A 17,134-nucleotide genomic window follows, 5' to 3' on the forward strand; every position below is an offset into this window, starting at 1 on the left:
GGAACCACAGGAAAGGTCTGACTACTCCGCCATCTTGGCCCCGCCTCTGGCTAATGAGATTTCTAAGTAAGATTTTAAAGGGGTCATGTGGTTTCTCCTTGCCGCTTATAGTAAAATGTGAGAGGAAAGATATGGATTTAAAAATAAACTGTGTAAAATGAAAACAGAACTTAAAGATTTGGAAAATTCTGCTGTACAAACTAAGGACACGTAGCGTAGAATGTTCACCAAGGATGTGGCTACACAATCTTTTGTTAAAGAGATTAAGCCTATGACTGATGAATCTAACCAACTACCACAGCAGAAAATCCATCAGCTTAGATTGAAGGGGACAGAGAAAGAACCAAAGGAAAGAAAGCTGTCTGCCTCTTGGAATTCTACAGGCAGGAAAGAGGCCAAAGGGGCTACATCTGTTGTCCTCCAAGAAAACAAAAGGACTATCTGGAGCAACTTGGAGATCAGCAGAACTGTTTGAAGGAGTATGGGAAGCAGGGCCTTCTTGGTTTCAAAGGGTGGGGCCACAGCCTCCTAAGTTTCCAAGAGTCAGATCTTCACAACTCTGTTCTGGAGTGTGGGGCTGCTGTTAAGGTGTGGCAAAGGGATGAGGCCACTGCCCAAAGCGGAGGGGTTAGGGTTGCCATGCTCAAACAGCAGAAGAACAGGGCCTGCTGGGGCCGAGGGGGTGGGGTCACCACTCAGATGGACTAGGAAAATGGGGTGGCCTAAAGCCAAGGGGGCTGAGTTGCCGTCCCAGAGGACCTGGAAGGTGGAGCTGAAGCCCAGGGCCAAGGGGCCTCCACCCAGAATCCAGAGGGTGTAGCAACACCCACAGTTTGGAGGGCAGGGTCATTGCCCAGATGGTCTGAGAACAGAGGAGTAGTTTCAAGTCTTGAGAACCAATGTAATTTGTTCTGCTTGGTTTTCAACTTGCTTGGTGGCTGTTATCCTTTCTTTCCCCCCAGTTTCTCTCATTTGTAATGGAAACGTATATCTTGTGCCTGTTCCATCATTGTTCTTTGGAAGCCCATAACTTGTATTCTAGAATCACAGGTTCACAGATGAAGAGGAATTTTGCTCCAGGATGGAATATGCCTAAAGTCTCACCCGTATTTGATTTAGATGATTCAGAAGATAAAATTTTGGACTTGGAGTTGATTTAAGACTTTTAGGATGATATGATGGGGTGAATGTGTTTTGCATGTGGCAAGGACATTAATTTTGGGGTGCCAAAGGGTGAAATGTTATGAATTGAATTATGTCCCCCAAAATATGTGTTGTAAATCCTAACCTCTATGCTTGTGGTTATAATCCCATTTGGAAATGGGTTGTCTTTGCTATGTAAATGAGACAGAGTTAGTGTAGTGTATGTCTCAAGCCAGTTTCGCTTGAGATATAAAAGAGATTAAACAAGAAAGTAGAGACGGGGTAAAAAAAAGTGCCAAGATACATGGATATCTCCAAGGAACTAGGAAGCAGAAGCTGAAAAGACCTTCCTCCAGCGTTGACAGAGAGAGAAAGGCTTCCCCTAGAGCTGGCACTCTCATTCGAACTTCTAGCCTCCTAAACTGTGAGAAAGTAAATTTCTGCTTATTAAAGCCATCCACTTCTGGTGTTTCTGTTATAGCAGCAATAGGTAACTAAGATGAAAACCAAAAACCAAACTCATTGCCGTCGAGTCGATTCCAACTCGTAGTGATTCTATAGGACAAAGTAGAACTGCCTCATAGGGTTTTCAAGGAGTGGTTGGTGGATTCGAACTGCTGATCTTTTCGTTAGTAGGCGAATGCTTAACCACTGTGCCACCAGGGCTCCAGATAACTAATGAGAGACCCGCTATGTAATATGGGTAAATGATGTAGACACGCAGTTCACAAAAAGGATTATAAAGGCCAATAAACATAAGACAATATGTTCAGCATCACTAAGTTAAAAAACTGGAAATAAACATTAAGTGTAATTTTTGACTTCCAGAATGGCAAAGATTTCAATGAATACGAACCCAGGATAAAATTTGGTTGAATTCCGTAGGAGGCCATGACAGGACATAAACAAAGAGATACTAACACACAGCAACAAAGACCAAGGGGGAAAAGAACCATCTCAGTGGAAGAAGCTTGGACAGAGAACAATCAAGGAGTATACAACATACTACCTTTTATGCTAAGATGCTACATAACCTCTACAACACAGAAACAATACAGGGAGAAAGGAAGGAGAAGGCTGAGCATTAAACTGGATATCAAACTGAGTTGGTTTGAATTAACAATATTAAGTTCTCTTATACCAAGAGGAAGTAGGGGCAGGAAAGCTAAATTTTATATATATGTATGTATATGTGTGTGTGTGTGTTTGTGTATAAATTCAATATATATACGTGTGTATGCATACACACATATACACATACATACAAACTGTCTTCATCATAAAATCAACAACTATTTAACAAGGAAAAGTAGCCAAATGGAAATGTAGCACTCTATAAATAAGCAGATCAGTAACTAATATAATCATGGTAGGTATTAGACTGAGCAATATGAAATTGTCAATATTTGAGCATTTAGTCTCCCAAAATGGCAATTTCTTACAGATTAGTATACATGGAAGGAAGGAAGACTTGCCAACCTCACTGAACAGAATTAGAGACATTGATTTTGCCACATGTACTTGTGGGAAAACTTGGTACATGCTAAAAAGCCCAAATCTTTTTTCTACTCTCTTTAAATTTCTCTATGTGGTCAGCTAGAAGGTGGCAAGATTTTAGATGTGAAATTTAGGAAAAAATGGAAAGAATTCTTAGACCTAAAGAGTCCTGATTGGCGATTGTATACAAGAAGTGATTGCCCTTGCCCCAGCTACATGGGGGAGACTGATGACACAATGCCTTTCAATGGTTCCATATTGTCTATAAGGTAAATTCTCAGTTCTAATGGAAGGCATATAAGCCTGCCTTCACTCCAGCCCCATTTCCTACTGCTCCCAACCCCACTGTGTCAGAGATGGTCATTGACCCACAAAAATTAGTGCTACTCTTTCGACTGTAGAGTTGCTCTGGGAAATGACTCCCAGCCAGAGACCACATTTCTCAGTGCGTCTAGATGGACCGTGTAAGTGGATCTGGCCAATGAAATGGGAGCGGAGTGGTGTGTGACAGTTCTGCACGGAAAAGCTAATAGTATCTTCTCTTTCTTCCCCCAGTCTACTGGCTAGATATCGCCAGGATGACGCTGAAGCCACAAGACCAAATCAAACGAGGCCCCTGAGTCACCATTTGGAGGAAAGCTACCCTGGAGTGTCACCAGACCAAGATCTTCTACACTGAACTTGGCACAAGTGAGAAATAAACTTTCATTTTGTTAGTCCCTGATATTTGGGGGTTGTTTGTTACAGTGGCATAACCTAGCCCGCATTAATACTCCTACCCTTTAATATTCAGAATTACTGCCTGTTCCCTCAACTTATCAAGTTGTTTTCACTTGGCCTTGTTTTGTAATCTCTGTTCTGTCTACCAAGAATACCTTTTCTCTTTTCTACCTGACATACTACCAAGGCTCAGATTACTGTTGTTGTTATCTGCCGTTGAGTTGGCCCCTGACTCATGGCAACCCCATGCACAATAGGATGCATAAAGTTTCAATTGGCTAATTTTTTGGAATTAGATCACCAGGACTTTCTTCCTAGTCTTTCTTAGTCTGGAAGCTCTGCTGAAACCTGTTTAGCATCACAACATACAATCCTCCAGTGACAGACAACGGTGGTTCGGCTTGAGGTGTATTGGCTGGGAAGTGACCCCAGATCTCCCTCATGGAAGATGAGAATTCTACCACTGAACCACTACAGACTTCTAGACTCAGATTAACTGACACCTATACTGTGAGCCTTTCTCTGACTTCTATGGGCTGTTTGCTACCACGTTTCCTCATTCCATAGTCTCTACAAAACCATGTTGACATAGTTATTTTCTCAAGAAATTGTGAGCTCTTACAGGGAAAATGTTAGCCCAAGAGACAAAAGGGCCACATAAAACAAAGACTCCATCAGCCTGAGACCGGAAGAACTAGATGGTGCCCAGCTACCACCAATGACTGCCCTGACAGGGAATACAACAGAGAGTCATTGATGGAGCAGGAGAAAAGTGGGGTGCAGAACTCAAATTCTAGTAAAAAGACCAGACTTAATGGTTTGACTGAGACTGAAGGGACCCTGGAAGACATGGCCCTTGAGCTCTCTGTTAACCCAGAACTAAAACCATCCCGAAGCCAGCTCTTCAGACAAAGATGAGACTGGACTATAAAACATAAAATAATACCCATGAAGAGTGTGCTTCTTAGTTCAAGTAGATACACGAGACTAAACGGGCAGTTCCTGTCCAGAGGCGGAATGAGAAGGCAGAAAGGGATAGGAGCTGGTTGAATGGACACAAGAAACCTGGGGTGGGAAGGGGGAGTGTGCTGTCATATTATAGGGATTGAAACTAGGGTCCCATAACAATATGTGTATGAATTTTTGTATGAGAAATTAACTTGAGCTGTAAACTTTCACCTAAAGCACGATTAAAAAAAAAAAGAAAGAAATTGTGAGCTCTTTAAATGCAGGCACTACGTCTTATTCTTTATGTCCAGAGCACTTAAACGGTGCTGGGCGTATGGTAAATTCTCAGTACATGGATTTCAGATTAACCCACTGCAGTTGAGTCGATTTTGACTCATAGCGATCCTATAGGACAGAATAGAACTGCCCCATAGGGTTTCCAAGGCTATAATCTTGACGGAAACAGATTGCCACATATTTCTCCCGTGGAGCAGCTGGTGGGTTAGAATGGCTGACATTTCAGTTAGCAGCTGAGCACTTAACCACTGCGCTACCAGGATTAGGCTATGTGAATTGGGGTGTGAGGGTTCTCTGGTTGCATCCCTTACTCCATTGTTGATTGCAGGGTGTAATTGGTCTGAATTGGATTAGAGGCTTTGCATTACTGCAGGGATAGCCATTTAAAGTGGCACTACTCTTGAAATCAGTAAAACATTTAAAAGCAATTCATGGTGTAAAGAAATGAGCACCTAGAATTTATCTTTTGCTATTCACTGAAGGATAGTGGAAAATTAAAAGCTTTCTTGCTTTCTAAATGTGTGTTTTTAATGGCTGTGGATCATGTTTAATATGTGCTTTGCTTGAAAGACATTGGAAATTTGTCTTCCTCAGAGTTCTGGCCAGAGACATTCCACAGCTCCTTTGGTTCGCTGTAAAATTTGGACTTTTTTTTTTGAGGGGACAACGAGGAAATTAAAACACAAGTTCAAATGAAATGGGAAGTGCTTTACAGGAATATTTTATTGTCTCTGCCTGAGTTTCTAATATAGCTTATAAAGTGAGAACACTGCTTTGATAAAAACAGAACACTATTGGTTACAAAAAATTCTGTCCCTCTTTCTTCAAACCCATTGAAGGCGAAGGTCCTCAGTGCGAGGGGTTGCTGACGATGGCTGTGGTGGAATAAGAGTAGGGACTGAGCAGAGCTGTGATGGTGTAATGGCGGTGCCCGGAGTCGTTCGCAGTGAACACCGCCTAAGAGAGAACACAGACAGGATCTGTTTCTAACAGAGCCAAACAACACACGCGTAGTAGACATTGAGACCAGTGGAGACCCACTGCCAAATTAATTTTCAAATTTTATTATTTTATGTTTTGGAACAGTTTGCCAAATATGCTGGCAATTTAAGCCCTTGGGGCCAGGTGCATTGGAAAAACAGTTCTTCACTACCACCTATATAGTCGGGTCTCTTGTTTTATAAATTCACACTGAAAATCAAGGTGGCCCTAGCCTGACTGACGGAAGTCACAAGGAGCCAAAATGCTCTTGTCCATTTTCTCAGTTTGCAGACAACTGAGGTTTTGGAGAAAGGTGGAGGAGAATGTGGAAACTGGCATTTAATGAACTGGGAAAATTGCTGAGAATGGTTACCTAGTTCTGCCAATACTACCTCAGACTTAGAGACCTAGAATTTTAGAACTGGAAGGGAACATTGTTCCCATTTTACAGATAAGAAAACCAAACCCCTGAATTAGTGTCTTGCCCAAGTTTATACAGTGACAGAGCCAGACTAGAAAGTAAGGCTCCTGTTGTTAAGACCAGAGGCACCCTCCCTGCCCCACTATTTCTTTACATTTTCTAATATGGAGAAGAACAAGAATATTTTTATGTATATAAGAAGCAATGAAACACAGAGTAAAAGCATTTTGGGTAATGGTTAAGTGCTTGGCTGCTAACTGAAAGGTGGGTGGTTCAAACCCATCCAGCAGCTCCAGAAAGGAAAGATGTGACAATCTGCTCCCATAAAGATTACAGCCTAGAAAACCCTTTGGGGCAATTATACTCTTGTCACATGGGGTCACTATGAGTCAGAATCGACTGGATGGCACCTAACGACGATTTATAATACAAGTAGAATGTGGAAAATCATATTGGAATTCTGAAACATACACAGTTGTGTTGGAGATAAATTAAGCTTTCTGGTGGGTAAAATTGTTGTTCCAGTTAATCACACACTTCTGCCAAATTGAGTAGAGCTTCTAAGACTTGAGTGCTGGGATAGTCCAGGTGCCCAGAGTGAGGTCATTTGGGACAAATTTGGTTCAGGAGAGAGATGGAGGACAGTAAGGTGTTTAATTTTACTTTCGTATATGCAGGCACTGGCTTGATCTTTGGACACACCCTGGATAAGTACATTTTGTTCCAAATATAAAAAAGGAAATCTGGATTCCTTGGGGACAAGAGAAAAAAAAAGCTGATGAAATACACCAAAAGAAAAACAATACTAAGGCAAGGAGAGGGGAGAGTCACCTAAGAATCTTTCTGAAGGAGAAAGGGCACTCCTCAAAGGCCACAACTCTAGAAGCTCCTAGGGGAAATTTGTTATTTCTTAGGGTGATACTGCCTCAAGTTCCACTTAGTTATCTAATGCTGCCATAATAGAAATACCACAAGTGGGTGGTTTTAAAGAACAGAAATTTATGCCCTCACAGTTCAGGAGGCTAAAAGTACAAATTCTGGGCATGACTCTAGGGGAAGGTCTTTCCTTGTCTATTTCAGCTTCTAGGAGCTGCCAGCAGTTCTTGTCTTTCCTGGGCTTATAGATGCATCTGTCTCCTTCATCTATCTTCCTCCTCCTCCTGTGGGTGTCTCTGGGTTTGTTCTGGCCTCTTAATAACTCATAGATGATTAGGTTTAGGATCTACCCTACTCCAGTAAGACCTCATTAACGGAACAAAAAACCCCTTATTCTAAACAGGGTCATATTTACAGGTACAGAAGTTAGGATTTTAACATTTATTTTAGGGGTACACAATTCAATCCACAATGCATTTACTCTTCCTAAAAATTGTAAATGGCATAATCTGTATTCAAAAATCCATGAAGTGAATAGGCCTAATAATTCCAAAGGAAATTTTCTAATTTTCCTCAATAAGTCTAATATGGCCACCTTCGTCATTGGCCAAGAAGGCAGTGACTAGCACTGAAGGATAGCAACTTTCTGGGAGACACTCGTCAGAAGGAGCTGACAGGAAGGAAAGGAACTCATGGCTAAACCCACCATGCACCAGTCACCAAAGCGAGGCATCAGGAGTCACATTTGACTATTCACTCTTTCAGTCGCCATATCTCTTCAGGCTGCAGGTTAGGCTGATGATTCTACCTAATATGTCCTACCTCAATCCCTTCCATTCCATTCCAAGGGCAGGAATGGGTTTTCACCTCTAAATCTTCAGTGTCTAACACAATGTCTGGCACATAGACAGTTTTTATTTTTTTTAAAAAATATTGAATGAATACTAAAAGAATGAGTAACAGACAAGGAAGCCAATATCTAATGAGTAGAAGCAACGTGCCATGGGCAGTACAGCTGTGAATCTTTTCAGATGACGCCAGCAGGCTGAGACCAGGGTGGACAGGGTCCCAGGGAGGCTGATCCAGTACTCTAGGGGCTGAGACTCTAAGGACAAATGTCTTGTGGTGGGGGCCATCTAGGTCCTGCACCTGCCCCAACCTGGCCTCAATGTCTTGCTGCCAGGCTGAGAGGTAGCCAGCAAGATGCTCCTTGATAGATGGGGCTCTCTTTGTGACATGGGGCCTCACAAGTCAAATAGACCTCTATGGTTTCCCTGGTAACACAGTCTCCTAAAAAAACACATTTTCTATCAGTTGAAAGTCTCATCCATGACTAAGCCAGAAACAGTGGTTTAGTCCATATCGAGTTATTTTTGATATAATTAGTTGATCTCTAACTCTGGCCAACATGTTTGGATTCTATTTCCATGACAGCCATCTGGTTTAAATGACTTAAGGAAATATAGGCAAGAAGGAAGCAGGGAGACTGGGCCCATGTTGAACTGTTTGATTTTCTCTATTACCTCATTGGTGTCCCTGGGTGGTGCAAACAGTTAACACACTCAGGTGCTAATCGAAAGATTGGAGGTTTGAGTCCACCCAGAGGAGCCTTGTAAGAAAGGCCCATCAATCTACTTCTGAAAAATCAGCCGTTGAAAATCCGACGGAGCAGTTCTTCTCAGACACACATGGGGTTGCCATGAGTTGGACTCGATGGCAACTGTTTGGTTATTACCTCATAAGCACAGGAATAGAGTGTGAACCAAGGGTTACAAATGCAACTTTTTTTTTTTTTAGCTTGGTTTCTCACAGGGAGAAAGCTTTGTGATGTACACCTGCTGAGGCTAAACCCATCCTGGACCCCATTAGTAAATATTTCTGCCCCACATCCTTACTAATCATATCACCTTTGACAAGTTGCTTAACTTTTCCGTGTCTCACTTTCTTCATCTGTAAAATGGGGATAATAATAAGACTAGTCTCAGTGGGCTGTTTATGAGGATTAAGTGGGTTAAATACAGAAAGGACTTATAATAGTGCTTGACATATGGTGTATGCTTGATAAATATTATCTGTTGTTGGTATTATTTTGAATGCACTGCCTCTACTTGCATTGCCAATGACATAAAGTAATGCAGGTCTCCAATTGCTTATCCAAACTTCTGGAAGGTCTTGGAATGTGTTTTGGAATTAAGAATTTTTCATATTTAAGAAAAATAAAATAGTACATCCACCTTGGATTACATAACACCCTAAGTGAGGTCTGGAGGACTGCCTTATAATCAAATGTATTAATATTTCTTAGGCAAACAAACATTCATATTAAATGGAATGAATAAAAATTATAAATGAAGTCAGGTAACTTCAGGTCATGTTAGCAAATGAGTTTTCCCAAACTTAGGGAAAAAAAGAAAAAAGGCTTGCTTTTGGAGTTTTGTGAATTTCCGATTATAAAAATGGGAGTGGGGACCTGTGCTAGTTCAGTGCTTTCCTGTGGCATTTTCATGGTATGTTAAGTGCAAACTATGCATTTCCTAGGATTAAAAAAAAAACCCAAAACAAAAAGCCACAAAACAACTCAAATGTCTCTCTCATACGCTCACCTCTGCATATTCATGGAATGGAGAAATACCAATTTCCTTCCAGTAGGATTTGGTGTCCAATTCCACTTTGTATACCCCTTCTACAAATTTCTCATCTGTTGTGAGCCCATGGAGCTCTCCAAATTCACTGGTTTTCCTAGAAGGTGCAAAAAATAGAGGTTAATTAGTATAGAGGCACTAAAAGAATAAATAGCATGGTGAAGTGACACAAGCTGTATATATATAGATATGTAAGTATAGATTTTATATATATATATGTCTTAAGGAGCCCTGGTGGTTCAGTGATTAAGCCCTTGGCTGTGACGGTTTGAATCCACCATGTGACAATCTGCTTCCGTGAAGTTTACAGCCTTGGAAAACCTGTGAGGCAGTTTTAGTATGTCCTATAGGGTCGCTATGAGTTAGAATGCCCATGGAAGCAGCAGTCAAGAAATCAAATGACGTATTGCAATGGGCAAATCTGCTGCAAAAGACCTCTTTAAAGTGTTAAAAAGCAAAGATGTCACCTTGAGAACTAAGGTGCACCTGACCCAAGCCATGGTACTTTCAGTCACCTCATATGCATATGAAAGCTGGACGATGGATAAGAAAGACCGAAGAAGAATGGATGCCTTTGATTTACAGTATCGGTGAAGAATATTGAATATATGCTGGACTTGCAGAAGAACAAGCAAATCTGTCTTGGAAGGAGTACAGCCAGAATGCTCCTTAGAAGCAAGGATGGTGAGACTTCGTCTCAAGTATTTTGGACATGTTACCAGGAGGGCCAGTCCCTGGAGAAGGACATCTTGCTTAGTAAAGTAGAAGGTCGGAGAAAAAGAGGAAGACCCTCAATGAGATGGATTTACCCAGTGGCTGCAACAATGGGCTCAAACACAGCAATGATTGTGAGGATGGCGCAGGACTGGGCAGGGTTTTGTTCTGTTGTATGTAGGGTCATTATGAGTCAGAACCGACCCAACGGCAAGTAGTAACAACGTGAGTCATAATCGACTCAATGGCAGCAGGTTTTATCTATATATCTTAAGTGTATATATAGATATATATTATCTATATAGATAGATAGATATAGATATACCTTAAGCAAGTCAGAAGAGGGAAAACTCTGAAATTCAATGACAGAAAACTTGTCAGAAACTTTTCCCAAAGCTCATTGTAGATTTTTCCTGTATGAGAGCATGATATAGGTATAATGCTTCATTTAAAAAAGAGTAATTGCAATTCAGGGTTGGTGACTGGATTTAGGTTCATGACTATCCCTGGAAGTGATCAGAAACTGCTGAATCTGCAGCTTCCTATGACATCGAGTCTTGTCTCCTCTTCCCCATGGTGTGAGTGCGAGTTGCAGAGGTGGTATCATTTGCACACACAGTGGGAAACCCAAAGTACAATGAAGAACTCCTATCAGACTCTTTTGTATATTTACCCTCTTTGGGAACTCTTTGCCAACAGCAAATACTAGGCAAAATCATTTCTATGTAAGTACCAGCTCAACAGCTAAACATTTGAAACGGGTCTCCATTAGGCTGTAAAACCTAAACCCGATAAAAATGGAAGTTGTCTTTTCTGACTCTGGCCATGCCCCACCTTCCTCCTTGTTTTCCAGGAAGAAAATATTTAACTTTAACTTCTTTTAAGTGAATTTACAAATAAAAACTCAATTAGAACCACACCAAAGAACATGGTCTTCCCAATGATGGATGAAGAATCAGAATGCGTCTCAATTAAAACCCACAGCCATGTTTCACCCAGGAGATATAAATACTTAGCAGCTTCACTTCTGCCATGTGCTGAGGGTTTCTTGGTTGCTCCTTCTTTCAGTTAGTTTGTTAGGTTTACTAATCTGCGTTTTCTTTGAAATTCTTGCTAGGAGAGATGGAAAAACTCCACGAAAATTGTAAAGCCATTGATGAAGTGAACCGTCATTTTTGTATCTGATGTTGGGTGAGTGCAAGATTAGTCGGCGGCTATACTTTGCCTCATATGCCTTTGTCTCCCTCTTCTATGCCATTTCTTATTGAGCTCCAGAGAACCCAGTCGTGCACACAGTAGGTGCTCCACCAGTGTTCGTTAGACAAAAGCCCTGGTTTCTTGATGATCCAAATAGACTACAGACAGGGGCTTTGTCAATGCTGTCCCTCAACTCCTTACCTTTCTTTAATAAATTAACACAAATTGTACATCTTTCCTAAAATTCTAAGACAGGGATTCTTAGCTTGGGTTATATGCGAGGACACAAGGACATCTGTAAAAAAATGACAAATACATTTTTGTATGTATATGTTTATATGCATTTTTTCTGGGCCATGGAGTCCATAGCTTTCATCACCTTCTTAAAGTGGTCTATGACCCTAAAGGGCTGCGAACCACTTCTACAGTGGAGGAGTTCTTGGCTCCTTCATTTCCCCACTATGCGGTTTGCCCTCAACTACTAACCTAAAGATTGGCTGTTGAACTCACCCAGCAGTACTTCAGAAGAAAGACCTGGTGATCTGCTTCCTTAAAGACTACCCAAGAAAACCCTGTGGAGCAGTTCTTCTCTGTAATCCATGGGGTCTCCATGAGTTGGAATCAACTCCATGGCAATGGATTTGGCTTTAAATTTTGTTTTTTCTTTTTCGTTCCCTAAATGGGGCTCAGGTTCCTGGTCACCTCCCAGCTAAGCAAAGCAAGAGGAGAGCATTCTCCTCAGTGCATACTTTACCTCTGGCGGCATTTTCAATCTACTTGTAGATTCCTTAGTAAACTATCTGAGCCTCTGTAACAAGCGGTGGAGCAAACCAGAAAATAAAGTGAAAAGCCTGTGACAGGGTTCATCTGGCTTCTTACCCATCAGCAAACAGCTCCCAGGTCTGGTCAGCAGCCTTTTTGAACACCCTCACAGGCACGTTGACGGCAGGACTGCCCTGGACAGCATCCAGGACTTTGATCATCAGAGGGCACTTGGATTCCCCAGTGCCCTGGGCAGAGAGAAGACGAATGAGAAGTCAACAAAACTGCTAAGAGGGAAACGATTTATTCTTTGTGTTGTTAGAAATCTGGAAGGAGGCAGGAAGTACACAGTGATCCCATTTCCAGCAACATAAATGATGGCAATTAATGAACTTCCCTACTCAGTATAACACAGACATAATTGTTCCCAAAACAAGAATAGTCTCTGCCTCAGAGCATGCTGCTATCACCCTGGGGCATGTATAATGAGTTATAAAAGAGAAAATAGGCCCTAGAGAACAGTTGCTTTGTTAAGCTTCTCCATTTGCATGGAATTACTAAAAAAGATGTAATACGCCATAGGACCAAACAGTTTTTCCTGAGAGCATTTTAGTCAGTTGTTTCTGTGGTAGTTTCCTCTTGCTGTTGTTGCTGCTAGGTGCGTGGAGTCGATTTGGACCCATAGCGACCCCGTGTGACAGAGTAGAACTGCCCCACAGGATTTTCTTGGCTGTGATCTTTCCGGAAGGAGCCTTGTTCGTACAGTGCTTAAGCACTGGGCTGCTGACCGAAAGGTCATTAAGTCAAATGGTTCAAACCTACCTGCTGCTCTGTGGGAGAAAGATGTGGCAGTCTGCTTCCTTCAAGATTTACCTCCTTAGGAACTGTATCGGGCAGTTCTGCTGTGCCCTATAGGGCCACTGTAAGTCTGAGTTGACTCAATGGCAACGGTTTTTTTTTTTTTTTACGAGAATCTTCATGGAAGCAGATCGCCAGGTCTTTCTCTTGCAGAGCAGCTGGGCAGGTTCAAACCACCAACCTATTGGTTAGCAGCCGAACGCTTAACTATTTGCGCGACCAGGGCTTCTTTTCTTCTTGCTAGTTGTAAAATAGTGTCAGACTACTTCATGACCAAAGTTATAGCATTTGTTAATTCTTCTAGGGGACTTAAGATTTGATCTCCGACTCGCATGTTGTTGCCAAGCATTTCAAAGATAATCAATCAATACATTTTAATTAGCTAGAGGGTCAGAATATAATCTCATGCAGTTTGCCCTGCAAATTAACATTATAAAAGGATGTTTTTCCAAAAATTCAGTGTGAATTGCCTCATTAATATCACATCTCTGTTTCTATCATCTGTCTGAGGAAATTGGGACACTAGGCATCGCAAAGAAGTCCCTGGGTGGTGCAAATGGTTAACATGTCCGGCTGCTAACCACAAGGTTGGTAGTTTGAGTCCACCCAGAGGCACCTTGGAAGAAAGGCCTGCTGATCTACTTCCAAAATATCAGCCACTGAAAACCCTATGGAGCACAGTTCTACTCTGACACACATGGGGTCGCCGTAAGTCAGAGTCAGCTCGACGGCAACCGGTTAAGGTATTCCAAACTCAACGCACCACAGCAATGGGGGAGAACTCTCAGAGTCCAACCCCAGTTCAGGAAGCTCTGCAGAGCTTCATCCCTTCTTAGGTTTGAATCAATGCTATTTAAAAACAGATGCTGGGTAGCCTTACCCCCTAGTAACAAAAGCAGGTTGGCAAAGCTGAAAGAAGTCACTTTTACTTTGTCCAATGGGCACGTAAAGATTATGAAAGGGACGTTTCAGAATCAAACACTCACCACGGTGCCAGCTTCTGACACAAATACCAGTCCAGCAAGGCAAAGAAGGAGCAGGCGATGAGAAGCCATCCTGCCAAGAACTAGCGGGTTTCTGTGACGGCTGCTCCCAGCTTGGGGGTTTTATACTCACTTCTTCTAAGCCAGGCTGCTTATCCCTGCCAATCTGACTCCAAACCTGCTGATTCTGATTATTGACTTAGTCAACAAAGGGAGAATAAGTAACCCACACAAATATGAACCTTGCCTAGAGAGATTAAAGCACCGGAACATTAGCTCTATGAAATATTCTTAACAGGTCATTTGATCAGCTAGATCACCAAAACAACATAAAAATATTCTTCTTCCTGCTTGGTTGGATGCAGTGATGTTCTTGGGATTCTTTTCTTCCTTACCTATTTGTATGCATGTTTTCCATTTAACATACGTTTTGTCTTTCATTTTAGATGATACATGCAAGTTGTAATAATTCATTTCACATTTAATGACATTTGGTGCATAAGCTTAACTATAATTGCGTTTCATATACATTCATGAGTCAACAAAGAAAAACCCTTGGCAGTGCTTAAATTTTAAAAAGCCTGTTTTAGCCAAACTAAGCCATTTGGAAGCTTTGCTTAGTTGGCAATTTCTCCACATTTTGTGTCTGTGTGTGTGTGTGTGTGTGTGTGTGTGTTCTTCCCAGATAAGGCTCATCCCAAACCCAAGGAATAATGTCATAATTCCAACTGGCATGAATTAGCCCGAAATAAAGACAATAAAATTTTCTTTGCTGTTTCTCCTGCATTGGGCTTGCAGAAACTAGTCTGTCCAGCTGGCTTTTGTTAGAATCAAAATTTCTGGAAGGAAGTAGAGGTGACTATGACAACTAGAAGCCATGACTGACGACGACTTCTTTTCTTCTCAGCAGACTTACAGGTCTAGAATTTGTAATTATTTCCTGATTCATTGATCAAGTGTCAACTCTCATGTGTATGCGTGAGCATGTGTGTGCGATTTTGTTCAGTACGAACCAAAACCCGTAGCTCTTGAGTCGATTTCAACTCATAGCAACCTATAGGACAGAGTAGAACTGCCCCATAGGGTTTCCAAGGCTGTAAATCTTTACAGAAGCAGACCGCCGCATCTTTCTCCCTTGCAGCAGGGGCTGGTGGGTTCGAACCTCCAGCCTTTTCATTAGCAACCAAGCACTTTAACCACTGTGCCACCAGGGCTCCTTAATTAAGACAGTTTTTTGTTCTTATAGAAACAAATATGTAGAAGACATAGAAAATTTAGGTAAAATGTCAGATAAATACATGTTAAGCCTATATCGTCCATGAGATAGGGAGTGGTGGAAGGAACAGGAAGGTATTCCAGGAATATGGAAATGTGTAGGAAAAGACTTGGGTTGAACACAAGAAAGCAACAATGTTTGCAGTTGAGAGCATAGCTTGAACGGTATCAGAGTCTTAGAGTCTGACTACAAAGGAGAATTAGAGTTTTGAACTTGAAGTTAGATGACCTGAGTCACCCCATTCCTAGTTCTGCTGCCCAGTTTCCTAGATGACCCTCCGTAAGTTAGTCAGTATCTCAGATACTCAGCTAAGACATTTGTAAAATTGAAATATATACTTCTCTACTTCAAAGGCCTGTTCTGATAAATTAAAAAATGAGATGCTACAAAGCCTTTTGTAAAGTGTAAACCACTATTCTGACGTAAAGAATGTTGTTCCTGGCTGCTCTCGAGTTGCCGCACTCCACACGCTGCCATTCTCCCCACCTTCTGCTTCCCCCGACTCATGGCAACTCCATGCACAGTGGAACAAAATGCTGCCCAGTCGTGTGCCATCCCCACGATTGGTTGCCGATTGGACTTTTGTGATCCATGGGGTTTTCCATGGCTGATTTTTTCAGAAGTAGATCGCTAGGCCTTTCTTCTAAAGTGCCTCTGGGTGGCCTCAAATTTCCAACCTTTCAGTTAGCATTAACCATTTGCACCATCCAGGGCACCCTCCTTGTTGGTAGCCCCGGGCATTCCTTGTTTCTTGGTGATCCTCACGTGGCATCTGTCTTCCCCTGTATGTACTTGCCTCTTTGTCCAGTCAGCTTTTTTTATAACTCAGAAGTGATTAGGTTTAGGACACGCCGTACACTGATTATGACCTTGTTAACATAACAAAGAAAACCCTATGTCCAAATGGGATTATGTACATCCACAGGTAGAAGGATTAGGATTCCAACACATGTTTGGGGAGGGAGGGCACAATTCAGTCTATAATAAACCTAAATATGGAAGTCTAGATTTATCCCTGATAAATCTCATCCTGTTAGTTTTAACCCACCACCCATCCTACTGATATCATTTAATAGTTGATTCTGTAATTCACTGCATTAGCTCACTCTCTAAGCCTCAGGGCCTTGGCCACTCTGACTACCATGCTTTCTGAGCCATCATTGATCTGGAAATCATTAATAAAATGTGAATTTGAACAACACAAGGAGGTGAAGAAAAAGGGAGGCAATTCAGAGTACCTCGAGGATCCTGAATCTGATTGGAGAATCATCCATAAGCTTTATAGAGGTGAAGTATTTTGTTGTTCTTGTTTTCCTTATAAAAGGAAGAGAAAATTTTGGCAGAGCACTCAAGCAAATGTAGCAAGTCTGTAGTAAAAGTAAGACAGCCCAAGGAGAAGTTTGCAGTGTTTTAGGTGAGAGAAGAAAGAGTAAGGCTGAGGTAGGAAGGAAAAAGTGAAAAAGAGATTGGGAATGCTTTCTTTGCCAAATTAATGCTCGTATGGAGCAAGCGGCAGTGATAAATAGAAGAAAGGTCTCAGTGCTTCTTGCGTGGTAGGCAATGTGTGATGAGTAAAGGTCAATATGGATAAACACAGACTCTCAGAGATAAGAGGGGCTGACTTTCCTGTGTTTATTTGAATTTGTGAAAGCTTTTTTAGAAAGATCTTTGCATGGGATCCACCAAGCAGGATGAATGAACAGCAAGGGTCACCACAGTTCTGGAGTCCTAAGTGGTTGCTGTAGATACTGTGTGTTCAAGAGCGCATATCAACAGCAGTAAGAATCCAATGCCAGAAGAAAAAGGAGCGTTAGTGTGA

General features: G+C 41.7%; 1 protein-coding gene across 1 annotated transcript; it reads right to left on the minus strand.

Annotated features, from left to right (window-relative positions):
• Positions 1 to 5,454: 5,454 nt before the first annotated feature.
• On the minus strand, positions 5,455 to 14,111 carry TTR (transthyretin). Its single transcript, XM_004386903.1, has 4 exons — positions 14,043 to 14,111; positions 12,316 to 12,446; positions 9,487 to 9,622; positions 5,455 to 5,562 (listed from the first exon to the last, which is right to left on the minus strand). Exons 1-4 carry the CDS (start codon positions 14,109 to 14,111, stop codon positions 5,455 to 5,457), a joined length of 444 nt encoding a protein of 147 aa, XP_004386960.1.
• Between the last annotated feature and the right edge of the window lie 3,023 nt (positions 14,112 to 17,134).

The sequence above is a fragment of the Trichechus manatus genome, unplaced genomic scaffold (assembly GCF_000243295.1).
Source record: "Trichechus manatus latirostris isolate Lorelei unplaced genomic scaffold, TriManLat1.0 scaffold00175, whole genome shotgun sequence".
In the NCBI taxonomy this organism is placed as follows: domain Eukaryota; kingdom Metazoa; phylum Chordata; class Mammalia; order Sirenia; family Trichechidae; genus Trichechus; species Trichechus manatus.